General features: G+C 38.2%; 1 protein-coding gene across 3 annotated transcripts in view; it reads right to left on the minus strand.

Annotated features, from left to right (window-relative positions):
- The window catches only part of eif4g3a (eukaryotic translation initiation factor 4 gamma, 3a), a 67073-nt gene that overhangs the window by 21169 nt on the left and 28223 nt on the right, over window positions 1-17681 (minus strand). For all 3 annotated transcript variants that reach the window (XM_077203606.1, XM_077203604.1, XM_077203607.1), the window contains exons 6-9: window positions 6751-6927; window positions 3584-3695; window positions 3251-3357; window positions 853-1035 (exon numbers count right to left, since the gene is read on the minus strand). In XM_077203606.1, coding sequence (XP_077059721.1) covers window positions 853-1035; window positions 3251-3357; window positions 3584-3695; window positions 6751-6927 — 579 coding nt within the window. The remainder of the gene's footprint in view (window positions 1-852; window positions 1036-3250; window positions 3358-3583; window positions 3696-6750; window positions 6928-17681) is intronic.

Genomic DNA, 17681 nt, shown 5'->3' on the forward strand with positions numbered 1-17681 from the left:
AACGGACACATCAGTCAACCATAGGTTTGTACAGGTACCATGGTAATACCATGTTTTTGAAAATGTCATTCACATGTCTTTTTAGACAGGTATCATGGATTACCATGTTTTTTTAGGTGTAAACCATAGTAGTACCATTCTTTGAAATACCTAGGCTACCCATGTAAATACCATGGTACATTTGGTAATCATTTTGTGCCATGGTATATGTCAAATCTATTAGCATCTGATGTGACAGTACTTTTTTGTGAGGTTCATAGTGCTGCTTGTTATGATCGAGAGGAAGTGGAATGTTGCAGCCATAGATATTCACACACAACCAAAACATGTAGCTGCTTATCGACATGCTTTATCGATTTTTTTTTTTTTAATATACATAAACATAATGGTGCAGCCAAACAGCCTAACGCTCTCGGTGTCTTCATAGGGATTAGATTGGGGGCAGACTGTGTGAGCTGGAACTAATCTATGCACACCCTGTGTGCCAGAGAGAGAGAGACAGAAAGAGAGAGAGTAGTGGGTGGTTGTACATGTCTGGAAAATAGCATTAGACAGGTGAGCTTAAAACAGCTGAGCCAAGGACCCAATAGACATGAGTAGTGAGAGCTTAAAGTGGTGCTGATTATTAAAGACATGTTAAAAACTCACATGACACAGGAACTTGTGTTAAAATGCATCAAGAACTGCACTGCACATATATAAAAATGATAATACATAACTGAGAAAGAACAAATTCTGGCACCTGATAACTCACTTTGCTATGAAATTACATGTAATTTTAGCCTATACTACACCTGCCCTGTTTGAAGTGATGCCTGTTTCTGGAGCCAACAAACAATTTGTATTTCTTGCCTGTGGAGGGGTGGGCGTGAAGGACAGGTGTCCTGTGGGAGGGGTTGGTGTCGAAGAGGGCCGTCCTGCAGGTGGGGTTAAGATGGAGACTGGGTGCCCAGCAGGAGGAGTAGGATTCCGGCTTCCAAACATGATTTCCTCCGTGATGTCCCTTCCACCCTGATTGGGGTCTCGAATCCGGATCTGGGAGGACAATGGTGCAAAACAACAGATAATAAATAATAAATAAAGACATTTATAATGAAAATCAAAAATGTTTTCAACTTTCATACTAAGAAGAAATGTTTCATCAAAATATTAGAATGATGGAAGGATCATGTGACACTGAAAACTGGATTAATGAGTTCTAGAAATTCAGCTTTTCCATCACAGGAATAAATTACTTTTTAAAAAATATTAAAATAGAAAACAGATATTTAAAATTTTAAAATGTCACAATATTATTTTATTTTTTTACTGAAAAAAATAACAAAAATATTAAAAAGGTTCACCAACCACAAACTTTTAAAAGGTTGTGTAAATATAATATAAATATCACTTAAATTACATTAGTATGTTTAACGGCACTTTTGTTTTTTTGTGGTTTGGTCTTTAGAACTGAAATATATCATGGTCATCTTGATCCTGAGAGTTCAATTTATGTTTTATAAATTTGTGAATTCAAAATCACTCTTTGAAAAATGCTTAGATATGACCTGACATATTTAATTAGTTTAGTTTATTGATTTATAAAGCACATTTAAAAACAACAGATGTTGAAACCAAAGTGCTGTACAATAACTATAAAACAGAATTCAAACAAATTAAAAAGACTAGACAAAAAACAAAAAATGACAAATAAAAAATGTCCACCCTCAATCAAAACAAAGAATACAAATAGGTCTTCAAAGACGATTTAAAAATAAAAATGCAAGAGGAAGTTCTAATGTGGAGAGGAAGACTATTCCAAAGCGTAGGAGCAGCCACAGAGAAAGCCTGGTCACTTTTAGCCTTAAAACGTGAACGAGGAACTCAAGAGTAGTAATCGACAGGATGATAGAAGGGATCTTGAAGCAGTGTACAGGGTGAGATGAACACAAATAGACTTACTAAGGAGCAAGGTAATTGAGCTATTGGTAAGCCCCGCCCCCCTTAGTTACTGTTGCTATCTCGGACAAACAAACGTTGCTGACTGTCTTGTTTCAAGATGTTTTTTTAAAAATAAATTTGGGACACAGAAAGACCACCTCTTGTCGAGGAGCATTCAAGTGGGACTTAAATATGCCATGGAGGGATATATAAAAGATTTTAGAATAAAAATGGTAGGTAACAAGATTAATTTGGAAGCGAGGGTTTACAGATCACAATGCAAGCGGGAGAAGCCTTATGGTTGCCACGATCGCAGATGGGTGTTTTTGAGCCACCGGGTGTTTTTGACAAACTACATGACGTGAGAACAGTTAGCTATTTAGATTTGAACATTAGCATGGACTCACTAACTTTAATTGTAACTTCATGAGAGTATGACAACCAGACGATTAACGTTTTCGTCTTCATTGGGATTGGAGTTGAATCCTTAAGGAACCAGGTTACTGCATTCACATCATTTATATTATAAATAATACGGAATTCAGTTGTATTGCGTAGATAATTGATCTGTTCACTCAAATTTTACCACTTATTTGAAACGTGCTGGTGAACGCACGCAAAGTACGTGATTCAAAACATGAATACACATGCCCATCCTCTCAGGATACTTGGAATCAGTGTTACAAGTAGCCAAGGCACATTGTTTTTCCATTTTTGTAGCATAAACACCCTAAAACTGAAGTTTCTCTATGGCGCTGAAACCTAAAGATGTCCAAGTTCCGATCCCGTCCAAATGATACTCAACTGCCATTGGCTCATCTGCGTTCGAGGGGAGGGGCTTACTGATCTAATCTATCAAAAAGGCATCAAACTCACTGATGTGGCAGGATTTTCCAGATCCTATCATTAAAATCCCGACACTAATGTTTGCAGGAGGATGGGTGAAATTTCTAACTGGCTTAATTCTCACTTTGGCTTGGGATAAAACACCTAGTTTATGCCAAACTCCCAGCATGCAACAAAACCATATGTCAGGAGTTGTATGGCACACAAATCGACTTCATTCCCGGACCAATTCAATACTTATTATTCATCTTGAATTCTGGAAATTTAATAGACTAGCATGGCATAATTACACAAAAAGCCAAGCCCAATATTGGGGTAAAACTACTTGACGAACATCCCTTTTAACAACATTTTCGCATTTAATCTGGGTCTGCCAGCTAGGGCCATTGGGATTAAATCCAAGCCTTATCAGTCTAAAATGAATTGAAAATTAAGTGGATCCCTTGGCGTTTCTAAAACGAGGTGGAATGTTTCAGGTACTCACTGGTTTCTTTTCACGCTTGGCTGGTGGAGGTGGCAGTTGTGCAGGCACTATGATGGGTGGAGAGGGAGGATACACTGGCTGGCCGGTGTAATATGGCGGCCCGGCAGCTGTTGTTGGAAAAGAGAAGAAAGGAAGGAAAAAAGTGAGTCATGTCACTGTGTGTGCTTTCACATGAGATCTAAACAGCCTCAGAGTGAATTGCTTTCTGGAAACAGGGTCATTTCTCAACTAATCAGACACACACTGAAACTACCTGGAGCTAATATGAACCAGCTGGGTGTGACGCAAGCACACTCACACTGTAGTGTGCTCTACAGAGAGGTCTGTACTTGCCATAAGGAGCGGGGTATTCCCCAGGGCCGGGTCCTGGGTAGAAGGTTCCAGACCCTGGTGGCTGGATGGTAATTTGCTGTGGGTGTCCCATGTATGGTGCACTATGACGATACTGAGAGAAAAGGTGGAGAATTTAATTTATATTTATTTATATATATATATATATATATATATATATATATATATATATATATATATATATATATACATACACACACACAAGACATATATCCCAGATTACTTTACTTTTGTTAAACACCCCATCTGAATTTTTATTTAAAGGTAAATAGCTTTAAAATCATATAAGTGAATACACCCATGCTAAAGTTGACTAAAAAGAGGAATAAAAAAATCATCTTTTGGAAATTGATCTTGATGCCTTAATTAAAAAAAATTGGCATGGGGTACTTTCCATAAGATCATCTCTCAATGGAAATCAAACCAGCTATTAGGCTAATTGAAATAAAACCATGCCAATCTCTAGGTATGGTGAAGGGTATGTGATGATGTGGGGCTATTTTAATTCCAAAGGCCAAGGGAACTTTATCAGGATGCATAGTATCTAGGATCCATGAAACAACTGGCCTTTAAAAATAAAAATCTGCCTGCCTCTATGGTAATTTAACATAGGGGTGTCCTGACTTATGCACCGTGTATTTTAAGGAAGAACATTTATTTATTTACGATACATTATTCATTCACGAAGAAATTTGGTGTCCTTAAAGGTTGGATTTTTCCTCATTTTTTTAATTAAGGCATTAAGATCAATTTCCAAAAGATGATTTTTTTATTCCTCTTTTCAGTCAACTTTAGCATGGGTGTGTTTACTTATGCTAAGCACTGTGTATATATATATATATATACACAGACAAACACACACAGACAGACACAGTATATATATATATATATATATATATATATATATATAGTGTGTGTGTGTATATATATATATATATATATATATATATATATATATATATATACACACACACATATATATATACACATACACACACAGTATATATAACAAATAATTGTCTGTCTCTGTATGGCAAAAATATACATAAAATTAAAGCTCAAGTGCGTGTGTGTATATATATATTTGGGGTGGAACGGTACATGTATTCGTGTTGAACCGAATCGGTACGGGCGTCACGGTTCGGTGCACGAATTTACACGTAGAATACATGGTATAAAAATAAATCAAACTCTAAATAGCGATAAAATTCGCTCAATTCGTGTTTGGTCTGAACGCAGCATAATGAACAAACTGCGATGGCAAAATTGCAATGCTGAAGTGTGTGTATACGCGCGCGAGAGAGGAAGAGGCGCGGGCGCGATTGAACTGTGTGTGTGTGATAGAGAGAGAGGTGCGGGCGCGATCGAACTGTGTGTGTGTGTGTGTGTGTGTGTGTGAGTGAGAGAGAGAGAGAGAGAGAGAGAGAGAGAGAGAGAGAGAGAGAGAGAGGGGGGGGGGGGGGGGGGTGCGGGCGCGATCGAACAGTGGAAACAAAAACATACTCCGTAAACATATAATTCAAACTGCAAAGTGTATACATATATTTGTGTACACTCGCAAAGTCGCAATAAAGCACAACATTGTGCTTTTGTCAAACTGTAACCTACAACTGTCACCCAACCAAAATCGCACGCACACACACACACACACAGAGTTTTACTTTTAAGTTACACATTCTACATTGATTAAAAAAAGAAAATCAAATGTGGTTTTTAATTGTAGCCTAGTATTATTTTATACGGAAATCAATTATTTATAATTCAGATGAGAATAAAGTTAGGGTTAATTAAAATTAAGAAAAACAAATATATTGATCTGAAATATGGCAAATTAATTTTAAATTCATTCAAACATACCAAACATATCGCAAGGTCTTTGTCTTTTTATCAATTTAATTAATAAACTAATTCAATTATGTAAAACTATTGTCAGTGCACTACAAATAAACTGGTTCTATGCTTTTATTGATAAAACTTATTTAAAAAATACAAGGCTTAAGACATTTATAAAAATGCCTTCTGCATTTTTGTTTTGCTTTTCACTCCATTGTACCGAAATCGTACCGAACCGTGATGTCTGAACTGAGGTATGAACCGAACCGTGACTTCTGTGTACCATTCCACCCCTAATATATATATATATATATATATATATATATATATATATATATATATATATATATATACACATACATTCACACACACACACACACACACACACACACACACACACACACACACACACACACACACACACACACACACACACACAGTTGTACTTTTAAATTACACATTCTGCATTGATTAAAAAAAGAAAATCAAATGTGGTTTTTAATTGTAGCCTAGTATTATTTTATACGGAAATCAATTATTTATAATTCAGATGAGAATAAAGTTAGGGTTAATTAAAATTAAGAAAAACAAATATATTGATCTGAAATATGGCAAATTAATTTTAAATTCATTCAAACATACCAAACATATCGCAAGGTCTTTGTCTTTTTATCAATTTAATTAATAAACTAATTCAATTATGTAAAACTATTGTCAGTGCACTACAAATAAACTGGTTCTATGCTTTTATTGATAAAACTTATTTAAAAAATACAAGGCTTAAGACATTTATAAAAATGCCTTCTGCATTTTTGTTTTGCTTTTCACTCCATTGTACCGAAATCGTACCGAACCGTGATGTCTGAACTGAGGTATGAACCGAACCGTGACTTCTGTGTACCATTCCACCCCTAATATATATATATATATATATATATATATATATATATATATATATATATATATATACACATACATTCACACACACACACACACACACACACACACACACACACACACACACACACACACACACACACACACACACACACACACGCTTTAATTTTAGATATATTTTTTCCATACAGAGACAGAAAATTACTAGTTTTGTTAAACATCCCATTTTATAAAATAAATTAAAGGATGAAACGGCTATAGTGTCAATTTGGGTAAAATTGCATCAAAAACATTTCATGCATTAAAAAAATGTCTTTTTTGTCACAGTGGGAACCCTGAAAATATTTTTTGTGTGTGTATGCATTAAATCCATATTTGTCGATATCCATTTCTCAGTAACATGTCCACTGACTCTTTACCTGGGGAATGTAGTATTGGTGTGTCTGGGTAGGAAAGGGCATGGGCGTCATGGTCATCATGAAGGGCTGGTTGGGGGAATAAACCGTAGCCGTGGGGTTCTGTGAGCCCGGCCGAAGGGAGGGGCTGTTGGTAGGGAGGGTGGGCCGTGCAGTCTGCATCTGAGCCCTGTGGAGGAACTGTGGAGGAAGTCAAAGAGTTAAGCAGAAACATAGAAAGTCGCTGTTGACATAAGACAGTTCACCTCAGGACATCCTGCTGTGCCTGTCAGGCAGTTTATTCAAATCATGAGGCATCTAATTGACAATCTAACATTCAGACACTGGAACAGCTGCAATCACAAATACTTGATGAATCAATTCTGCTCATCGAACATACACAAAGAAACATAAATACACACATACACACAGCAGTCTGGAGATATGAGCAGTATTCTCATTCTCCGCTATAGTGGGATGATGGCACAACTCTGGCACAACGGTTTATTCATCAGGAGAATACTGCATGCCTGCTGGAGTCGTCCCCTCCCCCATCACTTCCTCCCCCGCTTTCCCTCGATTTCTCTCTCTCTCTCGCTCACTCACTCACTCACTCTGCACTGCAAATATTACCTCAGCAAACCCAGTCAGTGGGCGCCAGCAACCAGGCAGCACTGGAGCGAGAGGTCACCTCTCTCTCTCTCTCTGCCTGATTCTACACACACTATTTATGAACACACCATGTGCAATTTCCCTCATGGGATTGATAGTCTAAATGTCTCTGTCTATATGTGTGGTTGATTTTTCGAAAAAGGAGACTTCCTCCAGTATATATACAGGTCCTTCTCAAAAAATTAGCATATTGTGATAAAGTTCATTATTTTCCATAATGTAATGATAAAAATTAAACTTTCATATATTTTAGATACATTGCACACCAACTGAAATATTTCAGGTCTTTTATTGTTTTAATACTGATGATTTTGGCATACAGCTCATGAAAACCCAAGATTCCTATCTCAAAAGAATTAGCATATTATGAAAAGGTTCTCTAAACGAGCTATTAACCTAATCATCTGAATCAACTAATTAACTCTAAACACCTGCAAAAGATTCCTGAGGCTTTTAAAAACTCCCAGCCTGTTTCATTACTCAAAACCGCAATCATGGGTAAGACTGCCGACCTGACTGCTGTCCAGAAGGCCATCATTGACACCCTCAAGCAAGAGGGTAAGACACAGAAAGAAATTTCTGAACAAATAGGCTGTTCCCAGAGTGCTGTATCAAGGCACCTCAGTGGGAAGTCTGTGGGAAGGAAAAAGTGTGGCAAAAAACGCTGCACAACAAGAAGAGGTGACCGGACCCTGAGGAAGATTGTGGAGAAGGACCGGTTCCAGACCTTGGGGAACCTGCGGAAGCAGTGGACTGAGTCTGGAGTAGAAACATCCAGAGCCACCGTGCACAGTTGTGTGCAGGAAATGGGCTACAGGTGCCGCATTCCCCAGGTCAAGCCACTTTTGAACCAGAAACAGCGGCAGAAGCGCCTGACCTGGGCTACAGAGAAGCAGCACTGGACTGTTGCTCAGTGGTCCAAAGTACTTTTTTCGGATGAAAGCAAATTTTGCATGTCATTCGGAAATCAAGGTGCCAGAGTCTGGAGGAAGACTGGGGAGAAGGAAATGCCAAAATGCCTGAAGTCCAGTGTCAAGTACCCACAGTCAGTGATGGTCTGGGGTGCCATGTCATCTGCTGGTGTTGGTCCACTGTGTTTTATCAAGGGCAGGGTCAATGCAGCTAGCTATCAGGAGATTTTGGAGCACTTCATACTTCCATCTGCTGAAAGGCTTTATGGAGATGAAGATTTCATTTTTCAGCACGACCTGGCACCTGCTCACAGTGCCAAAACCACTGGTAAATGGTTTACTGACCATGGTATTACTGTGCTCAATTGGCCTGCCAACTCTCCTGACCTGAACCCCATAGAGAATCTGTGGGATATTGTGAAGAGAAAGTTGAGAGACTCAAGACCGAACACTCTGGATGAGCTTAAGGCCGCTATCGAAGCATCCTGGGGCTCCATAACACCTCAGCAGTGCCACAGCCTGATTGCCTCCATGCCACGCCGCATTGAAGCAGTCATTTCTGCAAAAGGATTCCCGACCAAGTATTGAGTGCATAACTGAACATAATTATTTGAAGGTTGACTTTTTTGTATTAAAAACACGTATTTTATTGGTCGGATGAAATATGCTAATTTTTTGAGATAGGAATCTTGGGTTTTCATGAGCTGTATGCCAAAATCATCAGTATTAAAACAATAAAATTCCTGAAATATTTCAGTTGGTGTGTAATGAATCTAAAATATATGAAAGTTTAATTTTTAACATGACATTATGGAAACTAATGAACTTTATCACAATATGCCAATTTTTTTAGAAGGACCTATATATATATATATATATATATATATATATATATATATATATATATATATATATATTGTTTTTTATAAATTAATAAATATAAACAAATAAATACTATATTGATATAATTATTAAATATTTTAATTATTATTAGTATTAATATTACCAGTATTAGAGACAAATTCTCAGAGAGAATTTTGGCATGCTGAGAGCATGTTTTGCTTTAGCATCCCAATAGTCAGCACAACAGAATAATGTAATCAATCTTATTTAAAGCCTGCAGCGCTTATGTACAAATTCACCACCTTCAACAATAAACATCAAGGCAACCACTGTCGAACTTCAGATTGTTGTGTGCAATGTTCAAGTTATTATGCAGTATCTGCAGGTTTATTTAAAAGCCATAGTGGAGAGATTAAAGGACAGTATTTTCTAGAGCCTGCTGCTGATTCTTAGTGTAGTACTTGGACCCAGGTATCTGTCACAACAGACAGATGACTGTTTTAGTAGTTTAGTAACAGGTTCAACACACTGCTGGATGCCATGAAATAGAGGTTGCGATTTCACAATATTTCTTTCTTCTCTTCACACACAATATCAAAAATCCATCACACATTAAAGACAATATACTAGAAGGTCGATTAAGGCCATGATCAGATGCTTATTCCAGGACACTTGATAAACCGCTTGAATAAGCCTAATTTTTCAAAATTTTAAGTAGTCCAAGAAGTCCTCAATTCAAATATCACTAATTCAAAACACACACAAAATATTATGGCCATTGATGATCTCCTAACGAGGCCACAAGGTCTGGCTAAATTAGATGGTACTGTAAGCAAACCATCAGTTCTCGTAATCAATGTGTTGGATGAAGGAGAAATGGGCAGGAATAAAGATCTGAGCAACTTTGACACAAGCCGAACCTTTATGACAAGGCGACGGTCAGAGTATCTGAAACGGGAAGGCTTGTGTGTTGCTCCCGGTCAGCAGTGGTGAGAATTTACCAACAGTGGTCCAAGGAGGGACAAACCAGGGTGTGGGTGTGGAAATTTTCACACTGGTAAATAAACTTGCGACAACACCAGTATTACTGATAACACCGGGGGAGGCGTGCTCACTTTTGGCGGTACTGACTGCACATTTAACAAGATTTTTGGCATTGACGCTCAGGATTTGTTGGGGACGAAATCCTCCGCATCGCCCTGTCAGTCATCTCTCCTTACTCACTTTATGTGATGAGTGAAATCTGATTCCTGCTGCACTGTGCTGTGACTGCGATGGACCAGAGCAGATGCTTTCAGTTTAAAATTGTAGCATCCGTTGTCCAACTGAACTAAATGTTTTTTATTACGAAAAAAAAGCAAAACGATAAGCAAGTAATGTAATCGGTGCACGGCCGAAGACTGTGTAACACCAGTAACACCAACTACCATAGCAAGCCTACTAGCGAAGCCTAACCCGTCTGGTCTGAGCCAACAACAAGTCTACTGTTGCACAAGTCACACAAAATGTAAATGATGGTTATGAGAGGAATGTGTCACAACACAGTGCCAGAGTATGTGAGCGGAGTGGAGCGGCAACAATTTTCCCTCCGTGCTCCAATGATTCAATAATCACACCGCTCCGGGTTCACCATTTACCGCTCCCCGCTCCACTCCTCGCTCACGAAATCAAAAACACCGCTCCGCCTTTGTTCCCCAAGGAAATTGCGAATAAAGTATTTAAGTATGCTTTGAAATCTCTCAAAATTTCGCCTCATCATAATATATAGGCATATTAAATAAAAAATAAATAAAAAACAACATTAGGAGAATAGGTTCAATGTGGTTTATCGGATAGTGTTCAAACTTTTCCAATGACATACTATGCTTATTAAATGGTTATCAGCATTATAAGTTAAATATCATTGCTGCTTTTTGCAGAGCACATTTTGTTTGGAAAGAAGAAAATAACTACGTTTTCATCAGTTATTTTATCTGAGGGTCGCTACATTTCTTACAGATTTCTGCTTATTCGAAATCAAATACCGACTGTAGCAAACCTACAGTAAGATTACATTTGTTTGAATGCAATGCATTAGTGAGAAAGCGATTGTGTGTGTGAATAAGTGTTACCTGTTTAAACGTGCTTTGACCCGATCCAGCTCGATCTCATGAAAGTGCGTATCTATAGCCTAGCACAAATTTTATTTCTCGTACCATTTATACACCAAAAATAGTTTTTGCTTGCATAGCCTAGGGTACGCAGTTTTTGTGTGCATATGATACGCACTTCACACCCCTAATCCTAACCAAGGGTTTAGTGCATTTCATTTGCACGCAAAAACTATTTTTTGGTGTATAAATGGCACAAGAAATAAAATTTGTGCTATAGATACGCACTTTCATGAGATCGTGTAGTCCGATCATTTTCAGTAGGCTTGAGAACTAGGCCTATAACCTCCCGCAGCTACTCATGTCCATCAGCGTAATCATAACCTTCAAATTTTTTTCTGATTTGAGTGATCTGTCTGTACTATACTAGAATAATGTGTTTAACGTGTGAATCCTTACTAAAAATGCAGTTCTATAATGAGCCGTTGGCATGAATTGTACTCGTGATGGAGCGCTCTCTGTGCGAGTGAAAACCACGACGCTCCGACTTTTAAAAATACCGCTCCGCAATCCATTTAAAATCACACCGCTCCACTCCACTCCGATCACATACTCTGCACAGTGCATCACACTCTGCAGCGTATGGAGCTGCGTAAAACCATGACAATGGTGTTCCCTGATGAAAATGGCTTCTTTCATCCTTCATCTTTCAGCAGGATAATGCACCCTGCCGCACTGCACACATTGTTCAGGAATGGTTTGAGGAACATGATGAAGAGTTCAAGGTGTTGCCCTGGCCTCCAAATACCCAAGATCTCAATCCAATCGAGCATCTGTGGGATGTGCTGGCCAACGAGTTCGATCCACTGTGGCTCCACCTCGCAATCTACAGGACTTGAAGGATCTACTGCTAACGTCTTAATGCCAGATACCACAGGACACCTTCAGAGGTCTTCTAGAGTTCATACCTCGGCGGGTCGGCGCTGTTTTGGCAGCATGAGAAGAACCAACAGCATATTCGGCAGGTGGTCATAATGTTACACTGTGTCTACACGCGACGCGATGCAACAAAAGAAAATAGAACCCATTATAACCCACTATTTCTAACGTATTTTAAGCTATTTGCAACTTTGCAGCTGTCATGTACGGTGTAGACACGGTGTTAGACATCATCTATCCTAACTGTACGGCTCAGGTAAATCCAAAAACATCTAACAACATGGCTCAGAATAATCCAGGCCTATCATTAAACAAGCCTCGGGGAGATTTACCAAAGCCAGAAGTATGTAGAAACAAGAACAATAAAACCAGCGGACGCCCCATGACGGTTGGCTGAAAAGTGATTTAACACCACAGAACTGATCCGCTAGTGACTGTAAGCTGAGTGGAGATTATGTGTAACTGTCTGTGCTTACCATAGTGGTCCTGCAATAAACCTGCTGTTGAGTGTCGTTGTGCTCTTTGAGAGAGGACATAATCATTTATGTGGCTATCAACAAGCACAGGAAGAACCGGACAAGTTAAATTAAATACACACTGAATAAAAGACACTGAGCACTGACCCAAACTGGGTTTCACTATGTAACCTATAAAATAATGTGGTTAAAGGTCTTCTTGACTGGCATGCTTTGGTGTAAATGGATGGACTCTGTGTGAGATCATCTAATAGGGTGGCATGTTGGGGCAACTCACGACAGTAGATGAAAAGAAGCTCGGATTCTAAAACTTGTTTAGAGGAACAGCTCTTTATTTAAATATATATCATATGTGGAAAGTGCACTCTGATTGCATAAGGAAATAGGGGAGATAGGGAAAATACAGCATCAGCAAAAAAATAAGCAAAGAACCCAAATAAAGACACTGATGATGGCTGAACAAATGCTCAGAAAAGAATGTGAGATAGCTATATCACAATCATCTAAAAAGTTAGGCTAATTAGAGGGACAGACCTTAACAAAGCTTAAACATTCCCACTACTGGTCTTATAGTTTTAAAAAACATTCTAAATGAAAAAAGAATAACACTTCACAACTATAATGATAATGTCACAAAGAACCTATACTGAGTTAGAATCACTTCAAATATTAAAATTAACATAAATATTGGTTTTTAGAATTTCAGCTACTTTGGGGTCAAAGGTGGAAACAGAGACCTGACAAAGGAAACAAGAAAGAAAAGAAACATGATGACCACCACTGGAGAACAAACTTTGCTTGTGTGTGTGTAATGGGTGATTTCCTCTCACTGTGACTCATACAGGCCAAAAGGTCGATCAAGCGCAGCCTGAGGGGAAGACCACTGTGCTAAACTACTGTCACAATGCTCTACAAGTGTGTGTAAGAGTGTGTGTATGTGGCCTGGTAAACCCTACCTTATGGGGACAAAATGTCCCCATAAGGATGGCAATATCTGAAATCCTTGATCGTGTGGGGACATTTTTTGGTCCCCATGAGGAAAACAGCTTATAAATCATACTAAGTGATGTTTTTTGAAAATGTAAAAATGCAGAAAGTTTTCTGTGATGGGTAGGTTTAGGGGTAGGGTTAGTGTAAGGGAATAGAATATACAGTTTGTACAGTATAAAAATCATTATGTCTATGGAAAGTCCCCATAAAACATGGAAACACTACGTGTGTGTGTGTGTGTGTGTGTGTGTGTGTGTGTGTGTGTGTGTGTGTGTGTGTGTGTGTGTGTGTGTGTGTGTGTGTGTGTGTGTGTGTGTGTGTGTCTAAATGCCATGGAGCGATGGAAGCGGAGATTTGGTGTCTGTGTGTTTGTGAGGGACAGAGATAAGAATGAGTGCATATATCTGAATGGCAGAAACAGAGAGAAAGAGGGCATGAATGACTGAAAGAAAAAGAGCATGAGAGATTGTGGATCTATGAAAGGGACAGAAATGAGTGTGAGAGAACATGAGAGACTAAGAGAGAGAGGGGGACAAATGGAAGATGGAACATGAATGGAACAAATAGTTGTTATTCTCAAACATTGTTATTTGTACTTCTGATTAGATGCTAATTGCATTTAATTGTCTCTGTACTTGTTTAATAACAATAAAGCTGAATCTAATCTAACCTGAAATAAAGCATACATCCACTTTGAATTAACAAATGTCTTTAAAATTTGTTGTTTCTTATGTATTAATATAATAATAAACATGCTCACCAAGGCCGCATTTATTTGAACAAAAATACAGTTAAAACAGTAATATTGTAAAATATTATTACAATTTAAAATAACTTTTTTCTATTTTAAAATAAAAATAATTATCCAATTGAAAAGCTGAATATATATATATATATATATATATATATATATATATATATATATATATACACACACTCACCTAAAGGATTATTAGGAACACCATACTAATACTGTGTTTGACCCCCTTTCGCCTTCAGAACTGCCTTAATTCTACGTGGCATTGATTCAACAAGGTGCTGAAAGCATTCTTTAGAAATGTTGGCCCATATTGATAGGATAGCATCTTGCAGTTGATGAAGATTTGTGGGATGTACATCCACGGCACGAAGCTCCCATTCCACCACATCCCAAAGATGCTCTATTGGGTTGAGATCTGGTGACTGTGGGGGCCATTTTAGTACAGTGAACTCATTGTCATGTTCAAGAAACCAATTTGAAATGATTCGAGCTTTGTGACATGGTGCATTATCTTGCTGGAGGTAGCCATCAGAGGATGGGTACATGGTGGCCATAAAGGGATGGACATGGTCAGAATCAATGCTCAGTAAGGCCGTGGCATTTAAAATGATGCCCAATTGGCACTAAGGGGCCTAAAGTGTGCCAAGAAAACATCCCCCACACCATTACACCATCACCACCAGCCTGCACAGTGGTAACAAGGCATGATGGATCCATGTTCTCATTCTGTTTACGCCAAATTTTGAATCTACCATCTGAACGTCTCAACAGAAATCGAGACTCATCAGACCAGGCAACATTTTTCCAGTCTTCAACTGTCCAATTTTGGTGAGCTCCTGCAAATTTTAGCCTCTTTTTCCTATTTGTAGTGGAGATGAGTGGTACCCGGTGGGCTCTTCTGCTGTTGTAGCCCATCCGCCTCAAGGTTGTGGGTGTTGTGGCTTCACAAATGCTTTGCTGCATACCTCGGTTGTAACGAGTGGTTATTTCAGTCAAAGTTGCTCTTCTATCAGCTTGAATCAGTCGGCCCATTCTCCTCTGACCTCTAGCATCAAGGCATTTTCGCCCACAGGACTGCCGCATACTGGATGTTTTTCCCTTTTCACGCCATTCTTTGTAAACCCTAGAAATGGTTGTGCATGAAAATCCCAGTAATGAGCAGATTGTGAAATACTCAGACCGGCCCGTCTGGCACCAACAACCATGCCACCCTCAAAATTGCTTAAATTACCTTTCTTTCCCATTCTGACATTCAGTTTGGAGTTCAGGAGATTGTCTTGACCAGGACCACCACCCTAAATGCATTGAAGCAACTGCCATGTGATTGGTTGATTAGATAATTGCATTAATGAGAAATTGAACAGGTCTTCCTAATAATCCTTTAGGTGAGTGTATATATATATATATATATATATATAATCAGCTTTGCAATTGAATCAGGTCAGCGTGGAATAATAAACTAAAATGATTATCAACAATAATTAATACTAAGCACATGAAGAACATACAGATACATTAATTTAAAACTTAAAAACCAAGATTTAAAAGCTCTCAACTATTGAAGGAATATATATATTCTTAATCTTTGCCCTTACTCAAACACATTCATGTAATTTCAAATTCAATTATTGTGAATTTTGTATATTAAGGTAAGGTATTGTAAGACAGCTGTGACTAGTGGTTTTCAAAAAAGTAATAAATATCATTAAAATCAATGTGCCGTGGTAATGATAAACCCAAAGCATTTCCTGTAAAGCTGCTTTGAAACAATATGTGGAAAGTGCTATACAAAAATAAACCTATATGGAATGGAATTGAAACTTGAACTGAATAAACTTTTTTTTTTTAATATCTAAATATTTTTAAATTAATTTTAATTCAAATGTTTTTCTTAATCACAAGTGTCCTTACATACAGAATCACTCATCATGCAGGATACAGAACCTTGATGAGGCTCAGACCTAATAAACTATTCCACCCTCTGTGTGTGTGTGTGTGTGTGTGTGTGTGTGTGTGTGTGTGTGTGTGTGTGTGTGTGTGTGTGTGTGTGTGTGTGTGTGTGTGTGTGTGTGTGTGTGTGTGTGTGAGAGACACTCCCTCTCCACTCTCTCCTATTTCTGTTTGTTTTCTAATGGCCTGTAGGCATCAGTTTTAGCCAGTCTGCAGAGGACGCGAGCTGGGACTTGCCGCAGCCACAGGGGAGAAATGAAACCTTAACTCAGCTCTTTTACCATCAGCACAGATGTCAAAGCTTTTCACAGCACACAGTCAAGCGCTGTTCTATAGGGCGAACAGACCTGTGTACATTGTTAAGCTTTTTGCTCTTTTTTCCCTCCAAATAAAAAAAAGCAAAGAGGTGTGGTCGTATTAGTGAAATTTCACAGGCAAAAAAAGGTATATCATCAACAATATAGCGATGCATGAAAGACATGAAGTCACTTTCAAAAACAAGCAGCTTTCCATTGGTTAATATGGCAAATCTGTTAAACATTTGAACCCGTTGTGAAATCTGCATGCAGAAATCAATCTACCTCACGCAAAATTCCCAAACTGGTGGATTACTATTGGATTTCGCCCACAAAAATTCGCTAAACAACAGTAAATGTAAACACACCTCAGTTTACTTAAAAAATGACACATTCCACCCAGATGTTGTATGTTTTTTTGATACATCATTCCATTTCTCTGATTTAATTTTTTCTGTGTTGCACTACATAATACAGAAGTATTGGGGTTATGTGCAACAAACTTGTAAAACAGGCTGCATAGCTTCCGGTTCAGGTCTTTTGTATGTGCTTCATTAAATAGAGCTGTTTTACTCAAGTTGCCTTTAAAGGAGCTACAAAAGATGAGCATTACTGATGTCCATTGTATATGCAGATTCATGTCTAACAGTTCATTATACTTTTAGACTAGTCTATTTCACCCCAACAATAAAAATAACTAGCTTGGATGGCTTAAAAGTCCACAGATATCACCGTCAGTTCACTGCTGTTAACGCTTTCTCCAACAAGCGGATGTGATGAGACCAGTTTTCCTGTTTGTTCATGGGACGTTTGATATAAAGCCTATTATGGAAGCACTTTCCATTATTAAAAAGTTACCTTACTGCATTTTAACGTAATGGTGCCAAATTATAATCTCAACCATCAAATAACAGTTTCTTGTGCTGTACCAAAGATAATATAGCATAATACAGCAGCGCTACATTTCAAGCTAAGCCCACTGCTTATGGGTTAGCACACTACATACATAAAATGCATATAAATATAAT

This window comes from Siphateles boraxobius, unplaced genomic scaffold (assembly GCF_051911475.1).
Source record: "Siphateles boraxobius isolate OS27281-9 unplaced genomic scaffold, OSU_SipBor_1 5, whole genome shotgun sequence".
NCBI classification, from domain to species: Eukaryota; Metazoa; Chordata; class Actinopteri; order Cypriniformes; family Leuciscidae; genus Siphateles; species Siphateles boraxobius.